The 17,608-nt window shown below is 45.4% G+C and overlaps 1 protein-coding gene across 2 annotated transcripts; it reads right to left on the bottom strand.

Annotated features, from left to right (window-relative positions):
• Nucleotides 1–2,698: 2,698 nt before the first annotated feature.
• Nucleotides 2,699–8,037, bottom strand: LOC135824739 (uncharacterized). Of its 2 annotated transcripts, XM_065337445.1 has the most exons (7): nt 7,185–8,037; nt 6,363–7,008; nt 5,926–6,170; nt 5,201–5,718; nt 4,880–5,024; nt 4,046–4,719; nt 2,699–3,853 (listed from the first exon to the last, which is right to left on the bottom strand). In XM_065337445.1, exons 1-7 carry the CDS (start codon nt 7,666–7,668, stop codon nt 3,092–3,094), a joined length of 3,474 nt encoding a protein of 1,157 aa, XP_065193517.1. In that variant the 5' UTR covers nt 7,669–8,037; the 3' UTR covers nt 2,699–3,091. The 2 variants fall into 2 exon arrangements, with proteins under 2 accessions (XP_065193517.1, XP_065193519.1); XM_065337447.1 differs by lacking the exon at nt 7,185–8,037 and having other exon boundaries at nt 5,926–6,141; nt 6,363–6,539.
• Nucleotides 8,038–17,608: the final 9,571 nt, after the last annotated feature.

Raw genomic sequence — 17,608 nt, 5'->3', positions numbered from 1 at the left:
TTGTTGTTGTTTGTTGTTGGTTGTTGGTTGTTGTTGTTGGTTTTGTTGTTTGTTGTCCCATGGGACAATGAAACTACAAAGGAAAGTGGCTACTGACGAGGCACCTGTGACCACGCCAATGCCTGAAACTGATGAAGCTGAGGAACGGAGGATCCTTGAGTTGGCCCTTAGCCGACTTGAGCGTGATTAACAGCAGTGTTTACACTCCTCAGCAAATCCCATCAAATCGGAGCACATGTTGACGGGACCTTAGAGTTGGCACTGCTCAGTAATGGCAAAATATTTTAAATGGCCGCCAAGACCTTTCTCAATAGGCGGAAGAGTCACCTGTATGCAATACGTTGTATATGTCATGTGTGTGTATTGTATATGCATTGGGCTAGAGTAACTCAACAGCATTCGCTCAGTAACACTCAACACTTCCACCATGGGTTTTGTAGGATCGTCGCCACGCTGGTGCTGGTGCCGTCAACGGCACCAGCACAGCCAGGTAGGTGGCACAGAGATTTAAAGCCGGAGACGACGTCAGCTACATTGAGCTGGTCTTGGGGAAAGACAATGAACTTAGGGGCAAGTTGCCGGGATGCAGATACACACGCTTGCACGATGTTATGGACTGTAGAAGTACCAATGCGATACTCTTTTGCCAACTGCTGGAATTCCTCGGCATGAGCCATCCATTGGAGGAATATTGCAAGACGTTTTTTCCCAGAGATCACTTGCGCAAGTGCGTCGTCTGACAATCAATGGTATCTTTGACCAAATCGTGCACAGCAAGAAATGTGCATTTGGTCACTCGAAACTTTTCGATGAACCTCTCATCTTCGACACCTTGGAAGTCTTGTCCAAGTCTACTCCATGTCCCCAAGATCTCTTTTTCCCAAACACCATCGTCGTCGCCGTCGGCTCATGCTGGTGTCGTCTCCGGCTTTAAATCTCTGTGCCACCTACCTGGCTGTGCTGGTGCCGTTGACGGCACCAGCACCAGCGTGGCGACGATCCTACAAAACCCAGAAATCCTGGATTCAACATGACAGGTAGGAGCAAGGATGATGTCGTCACTCTCTTCCTCTTCCTGAGAACAAATTTAACACTTTCTTCTGCTTCATCTTCGTCACTATCATCGTTCCGTTGGACAACAGCAGCTCGTGGACCAACTTCCTGACCACTATTGGTTTGAGTTGCCGTCATCAAATTCAGCAACCAGCGTGACATCTCGATCTCTGTCAAAACTACAACGGACTCGAACATGAACTGAACATAATACCTTATCCCGTCCATTTACCTAGCAGAGACACACACCTGGCGACCGCATGGAACATATTACAGTTGATGAGTGAGTAAATGCTTATCTCATGCCGAATGCGTTTGTGTACCAGTGATTTAGCCACCTGTTTACGTACATGTAGGTCATCGGGTTCATTCTGTTATTACCAAGTAACGCTCATTCTAAGCTTGCTTCAACACGTGTATTCCCATTTGATGGTGGAAGTGTTGAGTGTTACTGAGCGAATGCTGTTGAGTTACTCTAGCCCAATGCATATACAATACACACACATGACATATACAACGTATTGCATACAGGTGACTCTTCCGCCTATTGAGAAAGGTCTTGGCGGCCATTTAAAATATTTTGCCATTACTGAGCAGTGCCAACTCTAAGGTCCCGTCAACATGTGCTCCGATTTGATGGGATTTGCTGAGGAGTGTAAACACTGCTGTTAATCACGCTCAAGTCGGCTAAGGGCCAACTCAAGGATCCTCCGTTCCTCAGCTTCATCAGTTTCAGGCATTGGCGTGGTCACAGGTGCCTCGTCAGTAGCCACTTTCCTTTGTAGTTTCATTGTCCCATGGGACAACAAACAACAAAACCAACAACAACAACCAACAACCAACAACAACCAACAACAAACAACAACAACCAACAACAACCAACAACAACCAACAACAACCGACAACAACCAACAACAGCAACCAACAACAACAACCAACAACAACAACCAGCAACAACAGCCAACAACAACAAACAACAACAACCGACAACAACCGACAACAACCAACAACAACAACCAACAACAACCAACAACCAACAACAACCAACAACAACAACCAACAACAACCAACAACAACTAACAACAAACAACAACAACTAACAACAACCGACAACAACCAACAACAGCAACCAACAACAGCAACCAACAACAGCAACCAACAACAACAACCAACAACAACCAACAACAACCAACAACAACCAACAACAACCAACAACAACCAACAACAACCGACAACAACCAACAACAACCAACAACAACAACCAACAACAACCAACAACAAACAGCAACCAACAACAACAACCAACAACAACCAACAACAACCAACAACAAACAACAACAACCAATAACAACCAACAACAACCAACAACAACCAACAACAACCAACAACAACAACCAACAACAACAACCAACAACAACAACCAACAATAACAACAACAAACAACAACCAACAACAACCAACAACAACAACCAACAACAACAACCAACAACAACAACCAACAGCAACAACCAACAGCAACAACCAACAACAACAACCAACAACAACAACCAACAACAACAACCAACAACAACCATCAACAACCGACAACAGCCAACAACAGCCAACAACAGCCAACAACAACGATGACGACAACAACAACAACAGTGTCTGGTAATATAATGTGTGGCAGAGTTAATCTCATTTTAATGTCATCATTGTGAGCATAAATTTACGCAAGTATATAAGCATTTTCTCAAGCTAGGGAAATATATGCCCGCAGTTACTGAACTTGATCAATTTGATGATATATGGACTATGCTGTGCACACACTGCAAACCAAAGTGTGTAGGGTAATATTTGATGATACGATGAAGATTATTATACCGCACGATGCACTATATCCTGCAATATGATTGAGGCACAAGCCTGAAATATTTAACAAAAATGTATATTGTTGGAACCGGCCCCACACGCCAAGATAGGAGGAATTAATGACAGAAGAACGGCGGGGAGTTTTGTATGAAAATGATGAAATATGTTCAATGTGGGGTCCTGTCCATTAAATGTCCTTGTGACCATATGCAAGTGTGGCCATGCCATCATCCAGTATGTACCGCTTGCAGTCGAATGGAGACAATGCCACCTTGGTGGTTACCTCCTCATACACTGCGTGGCAATGTGATCGGAGACCCGTCATAGGCCTGGAAGACACACGATGACTGAGCAGTGCATCTACATAGTCCTCGTGGGTGATGGTATTTGCCAGGACTGCCTTCCGCACACCCTTGGCTCGTTTGGCCGATTCCTGCCCGATGTAGGAGTACATCTTCGATCTTAGACCTACAAACTCCACCATGGATTTCCCACCAAGCTCATCTTTGAATTTGCCAACCACTTTCTTATTGACAGAAGTGTACTGAGGATGGTCAGTGGGAAAGTTGCTGGTGTCATACAGAGACAGATCCATCTCTGCATAAACATCACCGGTGGTTATGTGCACAATAACAGAGTCGGTGTCGGTGTACAACAGCCGGATTCTGCTACCGTACTGCTCCTTCAGCACATCGTAGTAGAAGGAGTACATGTGCACCTTTGACAGGTCTAGTATCGACATACCCACATAGACCGGCTTGTTGAGCTTGATCTCAGTGTGCTGCTTTTCTATTCCGACAAGCCCGTTCGGGAAAATGTCGTGCCGCACATATGTAGGCTTGCTCACTGCCCTCAGTACCTGCTCCTCACTTTCTTCTCGCAAGAGATCGATGCGTATTCGATTACGAACGTTCTCCATCGTCTTGCCAAAGACTGAGTTGTTCATCAGCTGCAGCACACAAACAGGCAAACATGACACATGAGAATCATATCATGCCATTCCTTCACATCAGCATATTTTTCAATTAGCATACTCCACGTCACACTTGCACCATACATGCGACAAAAACAACAACAAAAACAACAACAACAACAACAACCAACAACAACATACAAGACTGCACACAACGGTTGCATTTACCTTGTAAAAGCTCTTCTCAAAGTCGGTTGTAGCCCTCGTGCGAAGTGCAGTGTTCAGATTGATGTAGGGAGCCATCCAGGCACTCTGCTGAAATCCCAACACCTTGTGAACAGCGGTCACCACCATGCCCAGACGCGAATACAGCTGCAGTGTACGGTAGTGTAACACATATTTGGACTTGGGTAGGAGACTGGGTGTCAACTTGGCTCCATCTACGGCTGACACTTTGAGCTCCTCCACAAGTGCTTGTTGGTATGGTGATAGCTTATCTGAGAATGTTCTCATCACTTCCGGTGCGAGTGGATAATCATTGAAGTAGTGGTGCAGCGAAGAGGGTACCTCAAGATCACACTCCACAATGAACCCAGTGCTCGAATCTACAGGGTGTGCCAGTATCTCGGACAGGTTCTTGTCACACCAGGCAAACTCGGATGTCGGCATACTCTGGCACATAGCCCAGCCATACAGGTTGTTGGCGTCAAGGTATAGCAGGTATGATGTGGGCTCGGCAGAATTGTACTGATCCATCGTTGGGTTGTTGGCCTTGCCGTACCGCTGCGACGCCATTGAGATGCCCCCACGTAGACCGGCTTCGACAAACAGATGCATGTCTACATCCGTGAGCAGCTGCAGTTCAATCTGGGTGAACCGTAGTAGAGCATCCCATGCATATCCTACATAACACCATACAACACACCAGAACACAAACACGAAAGTCAATACACCATGCAAAAAGTATATAAATACACCGACAAGAAAGCACAAGAATACTAACAGAGAACACCATCTAAAGGAGAGAATACATTGGACAACAACAAAGACTGATGAACATACCTGGGAGAGTAAGGTAATGGGCTGGATCCAACCCATACGTCTTGTATGCCGTCTTGCGGAAATGCTCAAAGACATCTGCTAGAAGATAGACATCTGTTTGCAAATAGAGGTCATGATAGGCCTCCATTGTACTGCACTCAAATGTCTGCAAAACGAAAACAAAAAAAACAACGCACACACACACACGCAAGCATCCATACACACATGCACACAAGCATCCACAGATAGAGAGCAATGAGTACAAAAAAAATGAGTAGAGCACATCACAAAAGCATTCAAAGTCATAAGTAGAGCACAATACAGAAGGCACAAGCTGCTTACCTGCCATACGTTCTGAGCATGGGCATAGTCGGCATCACTGATACCTTCTCCAGTCAAACTAGACTCAAATGCTGATTTAGGTGGCAGCTGTGTCTCATCAAACCGAGCAAAGGAGTCCATGTACTCGTAGGGGTAGACACCCTTACGCAGGAGAAGGTCATGATGGGCCAATGTACGAGTAAGCTTGAGCGCATCTTCCGGGGTGTTGCTCACCAACGAGTCAAGAGAGGAGTTCAAGAAGGCCATGGAGTCGATGAAGCGGTACTGACGCCACTTGAATGAAATATATTTCTCCATGTTGTTGGCGATGACACTAATCTCACCAACCTTCTTAATCCGCTTACGCTGGTTAGAGTCCTCGTACTCCACCTCTTCAACCTCGGTCATACCAATGTGGGCGATGAGGTGGTGAGCATCGTACCCTTTCAGGTTGTGAAACACAACCGGAATGATCTGGCGATCTGGGTAGATACTTAGCTGAATATTACACTGGTAGTGTGCAGCACCACGGTAGTTGCCTGTGCAGATATTCAGAAAGAGGGGAATACACAAACATAGTAAACATCTACAGTGAAGGTGATACCACAGACAATACAATTCAATACACCATGATAAAACACAGATGCAAACAGCTACAAAGACATGAAAATGCACTATACACATCATGCGCATATCTACACACAACTGCAAAACAACAAAAATAAACAAAAAATTATAATACTTACCAGTGAGATGATCATGATCACGAACACGATCTTCTCCAAGTACTTCATCACATATCCAGCAGTTGACTGCGTTCTGAAACTCAAGCTCCAGTTCTGCCGTCATGTGAATTGGCTTGATATCAGCCAAATCCTCCTGGATACTGCCTTCCAACTCTTTGAGACTGTCGAAAAAGTTGTGAATGGCATTCTCACTGCAGTCGTCAAACTCGCCACGGACTTCACCGTTGGATCGGATGGCAGCATATCTACAAGAGCATAAAAGAAGAAGGAAAGTAAGAATGAGTGATTTTTTTGAAAAAATGGAATCACACAAAATGCACATACTACAACACGAACACAATTAGGGGAGAACAAGACAAGAAGGAATAACAGGAAGCACTGTGCAGGCATGAGTACAGCAAACATTAGTCAAAAACAACACCAACAACAAAACATACCTGATGCTGCATGGTACATGACGGGCTGTGCGTACAGTGCTGCTGCCATGCTGTTCCTCCATCGGCTCAATGATGGCCTCCGTATCAGCGTAAATGATATATGGAGCCACCATCCTGTGCTTCAAATTTGTATATTTGAGGATGCTGTCCTTTGCTGTGGGCATGACTACTGGCACAGGCTTCATCACCTGACATCTCTCGCTGTGATGCTGCAGGGAGTCTGCTGTTTTGTGTGCGGAGAGGCATCGGAAGCAATAGTGTGTGGCATGTCTGTTCTTATTCTCGCATGCACGACTGAAGTTTTTTATCCATGTGAAGTGGTTGTCATGAAGAAGGAGGTTGATGGGAGTCTCCTGTCGCTCGCTGAGATAGAGTGGGTACAGATTCCCCTCGTACCCAAACACATTGATTGCAAGACCATTCTGTATCTCCACTTTGGATACATCACGGAGCGTTGCAGGGAACATTACACCGTCGAACCGCAGCTCCTCAAGATACTGGGTGTACTTGGATGCACGCTCAGCATTCTGTTCGACGGGGTGCAGCGCCGACAACAACGCCCACATCAAACACCTGTCATCGTTGTTCTTTACGTTAATGATGGCCTTCTTTTTTTCTAATTTCGGCGGGATAGCAGCTGCACCACCTACAGAACACCACAAAAATACACCGAAGGCTTTGCTCAGAGTAACACCACATCACAACTACACCCTCGCGACAATCACGAAAAACTGTACATCTGGTACAAAACATACATCTACAACTTTCCACAAGAAATTCGACAGGCTTCGAACAAACATTGCCGGATAAACAGAAACTCACCTCGAAGAGGAGTGTACTTTGCTGTCGACACATCCAGCTGTCTCACTCGAGAAACGGTCCAGTTGGATCCGTTCTGCATCCACTTATCAATAAGACCAGTGATCCTCGCCACCATCGTCTTGACTGCACCATCAATGTCCCCTTCGCTGAGGATCCGAGCCGGTCTACTTCTAAAAAACGGGACGGCAGACGTACTACCCGTGGCCGACTCTCGTGTCATCTCCACCCTCAAAACTAAAACCACCTTGAAAGGGTGAGACTGAAGCTCCTCGAGCAGAACCTGTCGGAGCTCGTCATGATGGCTGCTGAAAAAGACGAGAGGATCAGTGCCTGAACCTGGCAAAGAAAACTTTTTCAAAAAACCACGCACGGCACTCGAGGTGGGCTGTCTGGGCTGCCTGGATCGTTTTGCACTTGGCTCCGCCATCGTCACGTCACCTCCAGCACTGCCTACAACATACTGAGGAAAAATCTCCCCGTACATCGTATATGAGGTCGGCTATCACACATTAGTATAGTGGCACGTGTACTAGTACACCTTGTGTTGCACTGCGTCTTTTCCGCAAAACCACTAAAGGTCGCACGCTCCGCGTACTTATGCGCGCATGCGCAATATGTCATTCACTGCACATCTACGATGTGCAAATCAGGGAGTAGTACGTATTTTACTACTCCCTGGTGCAATAAACGCCACGGAAAAGAACATGATGACATTTATGGCATGGCAGGGGCAAAGGTCAAACCCTGGGGGAGTCCCGGGGCCAGACCAAGCGCGCCCGACACAGTGTGCCTTATTTAACCTAAAGGTCAAAGGTCAAACCCTGGGGGAGTCCCGGGGCCAGACCAAGCACGACCGACACAGTGTGCCTTATTTGGCCCAAAGGTCAAAGGTCAAAAAGTGCACCAGAACCTGCCCCGCACTAACTACTTGTGATGATGCTATTTCTCTCTATAGAGGGGAGGACGGTGGAAAAAAGCACAATCATGTCCGCACCTAATTTCTAGCTAGCCGGCAGTGGAGCTCTTCTACATCATCAGTCAATGCTAGCCCAGTTTTACCTTCATTTCCAAAACCGTGCAGCGATGCATCACTTGTCGCATTCACTGATTCACTGTACATATGTATTTGGTGTTGTAGCAGGCTGTTTCTTCCCACACCATGATGGTAGGTGGGATTCCACCAGTCCACCAGTTGGTGTTAAGCTGAAGGGCTGTGTAGCATGCGCACTGTCTGAGCATAGCATGGTTATTTGCCCGTACACTCCTTCTGCTAAATGTGCTTTTTACAACATTGCATCTGGTCAGGTCTACCCATTACCAGCCATGCCAATGAACAGTGCTTACACTCCGTCTCTCAGACTGTTTGGCAGTACCCTCTTATTCAGTATAGGTGGACCTTCTGGTCGCGGTGCCCTTTACACACTTGATATGAGTGTTTGAGTTTAGTAGGTTTTAACTACAGTCGGTCAGCCATGATGACTCCATTACCCGACCAGTAATGCTTTTCACTTTCATTCCAACATCAGCAAATGGATAATCTTTATTTTCACATGACTCTGGCCGTACAGGAATTTTCTAGTCTTGCCCAGCCATAATCTCTGTGAATAATACCCAGACCTTTCAGTGAAGATCACTCTTGCCTGTTTACTCATGTCCCACCTCGAACTGCGGAGATGATTCGTTTGATCTTCATACTCATGCCCTTGTTCATTTCTGGGTATATCTACCAATAGTCAAATATCCTCGGTTGATTATTTTGTCGCTCAGCTGTCGATGTCAAGAAATCCTATTGGGCAATGCCATATCCGCCCTTTTCCTTGATGCCTCTACAACCGAAAAGTGAATTTGGATTTGGTAACTACTGTTGATTGTTTGGGCATGTGTTTGTGCTTCGGGGGAAAGAGGGTGAAGGTTGGGGGCGAGGGCGGCTCCTGGCGTTGAATCATGCATGATAACCCCATTTGGAGTTTTCAAGAGGTCGCATATTTAATGCCAGAAAAGAGTGCCTGTTTGCTGATTTTTAATTAAATTTGTGATATCCATAACTATTATCATGTCTGGTCTCTTGAGGAGAGATAGGAAGACAGAGAAAAGGGAAGATAGAGAAGGATTCAGAGACTATTTCGCACCTTCCAACAATTTGCAAGACTGTGGAATTGGTTTAAGCCGGGCCTACACCACCTACTCATACCACATACTCCGGCATGCACTGGCTATTGGAAGCCATCCAGGAGAATGAACAAATTAGCTGGGCGATTGGGAAGGAAAAGCAAGACTTATGAGACAATACTAGTCGTCTCCGTTGGAAATCTACTGCACATACCGCACCATAACGGACAAACACACACGCGCATCTCACATATACACATAGAGGTAAAGGGGAAGTTAAGGCTAAAATCAAATTTTCACCAGAATGATGTAGTCTTCGGGAAGCTGAGTCGAATGGTCTTGGCCCAAGGAAGCTGAGACGCTCCCTTCCTTCTTTAATCCCAGTCGAACTTGCATACTTCCATCGAAACTGGATGACTATGCCCTTCTAGTTGGGGGTTGTGTGCAAAATCTGACTAAAAGTGACCGCTTTTCCAGCCATGTTCGATTGGGAATAATGGCCGGACGCTACATCGCAGCCTTTTCGGACCAAAACCAGTCGACTCAGCGTCCAAAAGACTACAACATATGGGCCAATTGCGGGTTCTTTTATAAGGACGAAATGGCGCTTTTAGGCTGCGCTTACACGGAGACGAAATGAAACGAAACGAAACGGAACGGAACGAAAACGAGCTGGCCTTGAATCGTTTTCAAACCGTTTACACGAGAACGGCAAATAGTTTTGAACCGTTTACACGAAAACGGAAAACGGGCGATCAGGCTGGAGTTAGTACGTGCTGGCTTGGCGCAATGCCGGGAAATAACATGTTATTAGGAGTTGGTACGTGCTGGTGGTCGCAAGGATTGGGTATTTCCCGCGAAATATACTCCAGCACGGAATGATTTCCACGACCGCGCTCCGTTTCCAATCGTTTTCACTGTTTTCACCGTTTACACGAGAATGAAAACGTTTTGAAAACGTTTAGAAAACGTTTCAAAACACTTTGAAGTGCGTTTCCATTTCGTTCTGTTTAGGTATAGTTTTCGGGCGTTGTCGTGTAAACGCAGCCTTAGTTTCATTTTGCGTACAAATCCCAACCTGGTAGGGGGCAGTCACCCAGTTTCGGAGGAAGTGCGCGAGTTCGATTGGGATAACAGAAGGAAGGGAGGATCTCAGCTTCCTCGGACCAAGACTATTCGAATCAGCACCCCGAAGACTGCAACTGGTGAAAATTCGATTTTTTACTTAACTACCCCTTTAAAGTTTGGAGAGCGAGTGACGCCGCTCGGTCATGGCCGTCAGCTTCGGCTGGCCCTTGAGTAATGTCTTCTTCGCCAGGAAACAGGCAAGCTTGTGGAAGTATTTTGAGTAGTGGAGCAAAAGGCGAGGGCTTGTTTCGCATTGGTATGTTCAACGTCCGTGGATATACTTCAAATTTATAAAAAAGTCAACTTATTTCTGACCTCAATAAATACAGAGTTGGACTCTGCTGTCTTCAGGAGACTAAAATCTCCGAAGACTACGATGGAAATATTGACAACTACCGTCTACTGTGTCTCTCGTCGTCGTGTCGACATTATGGACTCGGATTCGTGGTGGAAAAGCAGTTACTTCACCGAATATATAGATATTGGCAGGTGTCGGACCGTATCGCCGTGCTACAGTTATGGCTCTACGGGAGAACGCTGTGCTCATTTGTAAATGTCTACGATCCGACGTCAACACGCGTTGCAGCAGACCATTCATGCCTAGACGAGTTGTACAACAGTGTGCTGGAGACAATTCAAAAACTAAGGTCTTCATCGCTGCTGTTCCTGATGGGAGACTTCAACGCCAAACTTGGGAAACGACCACCCAGTGACTGCCACTCCATATCCTATGCTGCTTCACACTCAAGGGGCCATCGCAACTACAGCGGCCAGACTTTGGCTGATTTCGCGTCCAGCAATTACCTATTTGCCTGTAACACGGCGTTTCAGCACCGTGCAGAACATATCACCACATGGACAGGCTGGCGCCACAACCCTAGTGGAGGTCCACCTTTACAACCCAATAGATAATATCCTTTGCCGTCACAGTAAAAGGTTTGTGGTGACGGATGCCAGATCATACGCCGGGACAAGCTTAGAAAGCGATAACCGTCTTGTGCTGGCAAACCTCAACCTGACAAAGTTGTACAAGAAGCTCAAGAGGCCACCAGTAGCCATATCCAGCAACGCAAAATTCAATATATCGGAATTTATTGACCCGACCAAGAAAGCAAAGTATAGAGAGGCTATCAACGAACATCTACAGGACCTCGGCAGAGAGCAGGAAGTTGTCAATGCGGAGCAACATCCGCAGTATATTGTGAACGCTATGAGTGAGGCAGCAAACACATCGGTGGGCCGCGTCCCTAAAACAAACAAGACGCATAGAAATGGCTTCAGCGGGGAAATTGAAAAGCTAGCAGCAGAGAAACGCAAACTGCGTCTCGACATTACGGTGTGCAGAGATGGAATGAAGGTAAAAGAAATGAAAAACACGACGCAACAGGCTGGCACACCAAATTCCCCGGGAATGCCTCAAGTTAGCATGGACTCGACTGGACGAACGTTTAGCTGAAACAGACCAAATGAAAGACGACACGAAAATGTTCAAAACAACACGACTACTACGCCGACAGCAGCAGTCACCAGTTGTGGTTGAAGACTCTGATGGCAAAATTGCACAGCCTAGTGAATCAGTCGAAGCATTTAGGCAACACTTCCGTGCTATATTCTGTGATCCTACTCTGGAGTCATCTAGGCTCTTACGGACAGAGGAAGACCTTAAAAACCCTATAAAGCAGACAGAGGTACATGCCAAAGCTAAGCGCTTGGATAATGGCCGAGCTTCGGGACCAGATGGGATACCTGCTGAACTAATCAAATATGGAACCCCAGCACTGTTCTCGAACATTGCCACTACATTCAACAAATATGCCAAAGACAAATCACTCAAGCTGGGCGATGGGCTACTGATCCCGATACCAAAGCCGGGAAAATAAATGGGTCCTCCTGGAAATGTAAGGCCAGTTACCCTGTTGAACACCCTACGTAAACTTTTTTCATTGGTCATCCTGACGCGTATCAAGCCAGCTATCAACGGGTACTTGTCACTGAACCAGAGCGGGTTCCGGTCAGAGAGAAGTACTGGAGACGTGGTATACAGCTATCGGTGGTTATCAGCAAGATGCCAACGGGTTGCGTCGGAGATCTCAATCTTAGGCATTGATATGTCAAAGGCATTTGACACTTTATCAAGGGTCAGGCTGATCGATATACTGTCATCAGCCATTGATCATGATGAGCTGCACATCATCCAGTGCCTTCTGACAGACACCACAATAAAAGTAAAGCTGAATAACATTCTCAGCCAACCATTAGTCACACATAATGGAACCCCACAAGGTGATTCTCTATCGCCAGTCCTGTTTATTGTCTACCTCGAGGCTGCATTGAGGTTGATTCGAGAGCGACTCTCACCGCGACTAGCATTGGATATTCAGCTTCAATTGCCCAATGAAACAGCGTATGCGGATGACGTAGACTTCATCAGCACCAGCCTACAATGTTTGCATGACAATCAACCCATACTATCATCCTCATTAGCGGAATACAATTTAAAAATGAATGAAACCAAAACCGAATACAATTAAAAGAGAAAAGGACAGAGTAGACGAGCGAGGGCAGAACACGGTCAAACTAGGATCGATGCTTGGAGTGGAGGAAGATATCAGTTGGAGAAAACGTCTAGCAACATGTGCCTTACATCAGCTGTGGGTGATATGGCTAAGAGATAACCATGCCCGTGAACCCCTTCGGATAAGGTTATACAGCAGCTGTATTCTCCCAATTCTTCTTTATAACTGCGGCACATGGAGCCTGACAGAGACTCAAGAAAAGAAACTTGACTCGTTCCACCGCCAGCAGTTACGAGCAGTCATAGGGGTCAAATATCCCCTTATAATACGCAATGAAGCACTGTACAAGCGCACTGGCTCCAAGCCACTCAGCAGAATCATCCAGTCTGCTAGTTGGAAAATGCTTGGCCACATGCTTCGACTAGACACCTCATACCCGGTCCAGCAGGCTATGTCAGCATACTTTCAGCCAGGAAGCTCAGGGTTCCGAGGCCGCCCGAGAACAACCCTCCCGCGATTCATCAACAACGACCTGAAAAATTCCAGATCCACAAACTCCCTCACATCACACGAGGATCTAGTTGCACTGAGGCAGCTCGCCCAGGATCGTCGAAAGTGGAAGGAACTAATGTGTGCTGGGTGTAATGGCTGAAGTTAAACAATTACACTAGATAACTTTAACAATAATAACGGATACAATTACACTAGATACTCTAACACACTAGATACTCTAACAAATTTATCAACAATTATGATAATTACCACATGAAATGCTGCAGAGACCTATCCAGAATCGGCAATATGCTGGCCCTGGCCTGGAGATCTGCAAATACAATCAGCTTCTACTTTGCAAAATTAACGGATTAGTCCCCTTTGTGGATTGATGGATCAATCGGTAGATTCGGTTCTGTTTTTCTTTCCTTTCTTTCTTGTTTTGAATTGTATGTTGAACTCATTGGATTTCTATGTATTCTGTATCTCGTTATCGTTATATTAACCTATATCCCTCTCGCTTAGGATGAGGTTTCATTTTCATGGCAGCTTAAGCGAAGGCTATGTACCTGCTTTATGCAGGTTGATGCCAACGCGAACAAGCAAAATAATAATAATAACCCCTTTAACACCAAAAAACCATATTATAACATGGAAATCTGTTTGAGAACCATGAGTAGACATATCCTGGCTGGACATTCGAGAACCGTAACCAATCAACATGAAAATGCATTTGATGGCCATGAGGAGGCCTGTTCGGGCTGAAAACTGAATGGCCCCTAGTCGATGACGACCGAGAAATCAAGAAAAAGTTGTGACAGGTTGCAGTTCTGCTTTACTATTTCTCATCGACCCTGGCGTGTTTCTTGCTGAGTGCTCAGAATCTCTGCTACCTCCTAGGTATTTCGAATATGGAATTATTTTGTTGGGAATTGATAAATGACTCGCCGGATTCACTTGCAATAGCAATGTGCACAGGTTAACATTCTACAAACTCTCATATGCATTCCTGAAGATGGGCCTTGCCCGAACATTCGAATAGTAATAATATCTCTTCTTCTTTTAGCGATTGGTGTAGCCCAGAGACCATTTTGAGAGTGGATATAGGGAAGGCTACAGTGAAGTCTTCACATTTTGAGAAATGTGACTCATATGCACGTGCAAGAAAATCCGACACATAACGCCACTTAGGTTTCGAAGTAATTTGAGGAAGTTGGATTCTCCTAACTTTATACCTGGGGCTATCCCTTGCTGGCTATTGGATGACACTGTATTAGCTCACCACTACCGGACGAGGAACAAATTTACATATCTCACCTCCCAATACACAGCCTTTGAAGAACACCCCAACAATTGCACAACAAACAGAAAATCCGAGAATTCTCCTTCTCGCTAGTTGAAATTGAGGAGGCTCACACAATCTGAAGCGCAAAAGTAACATCAGTCCACCCATACCCAATGCAGCTGCATAATGTAGATTCACCACCACCACCACCAGGGGAACTAACTGGGAATGGCGTTCTAGTTTCAGGGCGAAAATACGAAAGGACTGATGTCACACGTAGGCTTATTGCAGCGAAATGTGTCACGCTCCACATTTAGCAGTGCAAAGTAACACCAATTGTGAAATGGATGCTCTTTTTAGGCCGGAATTGTGTTAGTGGTATTATTCGAAAATGCCTGCGACGCTTCCAGTTTTTGGAATAATTGTTGTAGCTTTGACTATATTTGGACGGATCAAAACACTTGCTTCGAATCGGTGAGGTGAATTCAAGATCAAGATGGCTCTTAATGATGATGCATTCCTGCCCTTCACTGAATCTGCAACATTGACGCCGACGGAGATGGAGACATTTGCAGAAGCATCCATCGATCTTCGCAATCGAGTATACACAAACCAAGAATTCCCGACATCGGATATTAAGCTATCGTGTGATGATCAGGGTCGTCCAAGAACGGTGTGGAGCCATCCATTCTTCAGCGAACAAGTCCATTTCGTTGGTATGATGGGTACTACTGGGCAGCTTGAAGGCGTTCATCAATTTAACGGAAGAGATGTTTTGCAAACCATCTTTTACGGTTTCAGCCAGGCGCACAGGGTTCAACACCAAAGTTGGTTAGTTCAGCCAAGTAACGCTCACCGGCCTGGTATTAGGATCACATATGAATTCTATACTCAAAACGGAAAGCGAAGGTCTTGGCGGTGGGATGTGGTCCTTGGTCTGAGAGAGGAAAATGTCATGGGTGTTAAGCGTGTGATTGTACAAAGTATATGTCTTAAAGATACTAGATAAGCCGTATAGACAGATTTATATAACAATACCCACTGTGAGATTAGTTTGTCCGTTTCTCACGTAGTTTGAACATGCTCAAAAGTGTGAACAAATATTATGATATGTCTAACAAAGTCACACTCCCTGAAAACTCGAATGAAAGGCATTACTGTGGTTTCGCTATACATACCTTCCAGGCTCTTAGGCTTAGTCCTCAGTTCGTTAGTAATGTTAGTAATGTAGTAATGTTTGAATGGTCTGTTTGAATGGTCTGTCCAAGAATTACTGGTGCGTATTACATTTGTGCTTGTTTTAAAGTGTTTTAGTCTACAACCCGATATGTTTTAATATTCTCTGCCTCAAAAATGTTGTCTTAGACATCGTTTTTATTCTCAGCCCCAACGGGTGTTCATGTTGTAGTATATCATTCCATCCCAGATTGCCTCGTGATGTTGTTTTTGCTTGGTTGGTAGACAGAGGACAATGATATCGTAGTCATATCAAATAAACCACGTCACGTAAGCTGATGGGGACGGCCGCATTCCAAAAATTTGTCATGTAACTCGTAAAACAAAGCGATCAGAAAAAAACGTTACAGACTACTACTCTGACTCGGTCCGGCTCATCGCAATTGTCGCTTATCTCCCACGCACTTTTTCACAGGTAAAACCAAGTCCAATCACGATAAATAACTTACTTTTGTTTGGGAGGTTGTGATGGCAAGATCAAATGGCACCAAAGAAAAATGATCACGACTAGCGCTTTGAATCGCGATGTGTTCGACTATTATTGGGAAGTGGAAATCTGGCCGTTCACTGTCTGCGTTTTCAAAAGCCAAGCGCAGCGGCCCGGATACCGGAACTGTAGCAGAGGCAACTGACATCCTAGCCTGAATAGCGTGAAAGGCACGCGTGCACGGTAGAGGAGTACGAGCGTCATGCTGAAGAAGAAAGGTGTTTTCGACGTGCGATGCGCGCATGCGAGGGACGTTTTGGTTGTTCCTTTTGTTCCTTCGTGGAACTGGCAGCAACATTACAAGATTCGTGGTCAGCGTATCCAGCGGAGCTTATCACAGCGGTCTGGAGAGGCCTGTATGCCTCATTCGAAGGCTCGTTGAAACAAACTGTGGTGACACACAGGTCACACTGCCCACGGTTCATTCAAGCACTGAAGTGACAGCCACAACTGTTCCTTTCCCATTGCTGCCATACGACATGCTGACAAATCAAGAGATACTCTACCAGTCTACGCCAGCAGCTCGACATCAGCAATTTATTATAAGTTCATGTGATGGCGGCAGCTCGAGTAATTGAGAGTTGAATGAACTCTGGACCTGTAAGTGTGGGAGTGCAAGAACGAGCTCCTTCACTGATTGCTTTTGTGCATTTTGCTTCCCTTCTATGACTCGCTTCACCTGATTCCATGGCTGATTTTTTTCTTGTGGCGGAGAGTATTCATGTATCATGCTTCCTCACTTTGCCTATCGAAAATTTCACAGAGCGGCAAAAAACTCCTATTCCTAGTGGCGATAGATAAGCGACAAGCGCGATGATCCGGACAAAATATTTGTTTTGGTTTATTTATTTTAACTCTCAAAACGGGTTTATTTAAACAATACGACATGTAAAGAAGGAAGAAAACCAAAGATTCAATGAATGAAACTCGATTATGAAATCAAACTGAAAACTTAAAAAAGTCTAATCAAATGTAACAGTAAGCATACTAATTTACTAGCAGCTCCAGTCGACATAACACATCTTATCAAATGTAACAGTAACATACAGAGCCTTCAGAAAGAGTGTAAGTCATTATGTGATTGGAAGGCCAACGGGAATGGGGGAACTACAGTCGGTCACCGATGATGACTACAGTACGTGGGAAGTAATGTTTTTCACTTTCTTCCCAC

This window comes from Sycon ciliatum, chromosome 9 (assembly GCF_964019385.1).
Source record: "Sycon ciliatum chromosome 9, ocSycCili1.1, whole genome shotgun sequence".
Lineage (NCBI taxonomy): Eukaryota > Metazoa > Porifera > Calcarea > Leucosolenida > Sycettidae > Sycon > Sycon ciliatum.
This window is presented reverse-complemented; position numbering and strand designations above follow the sequence as displayed.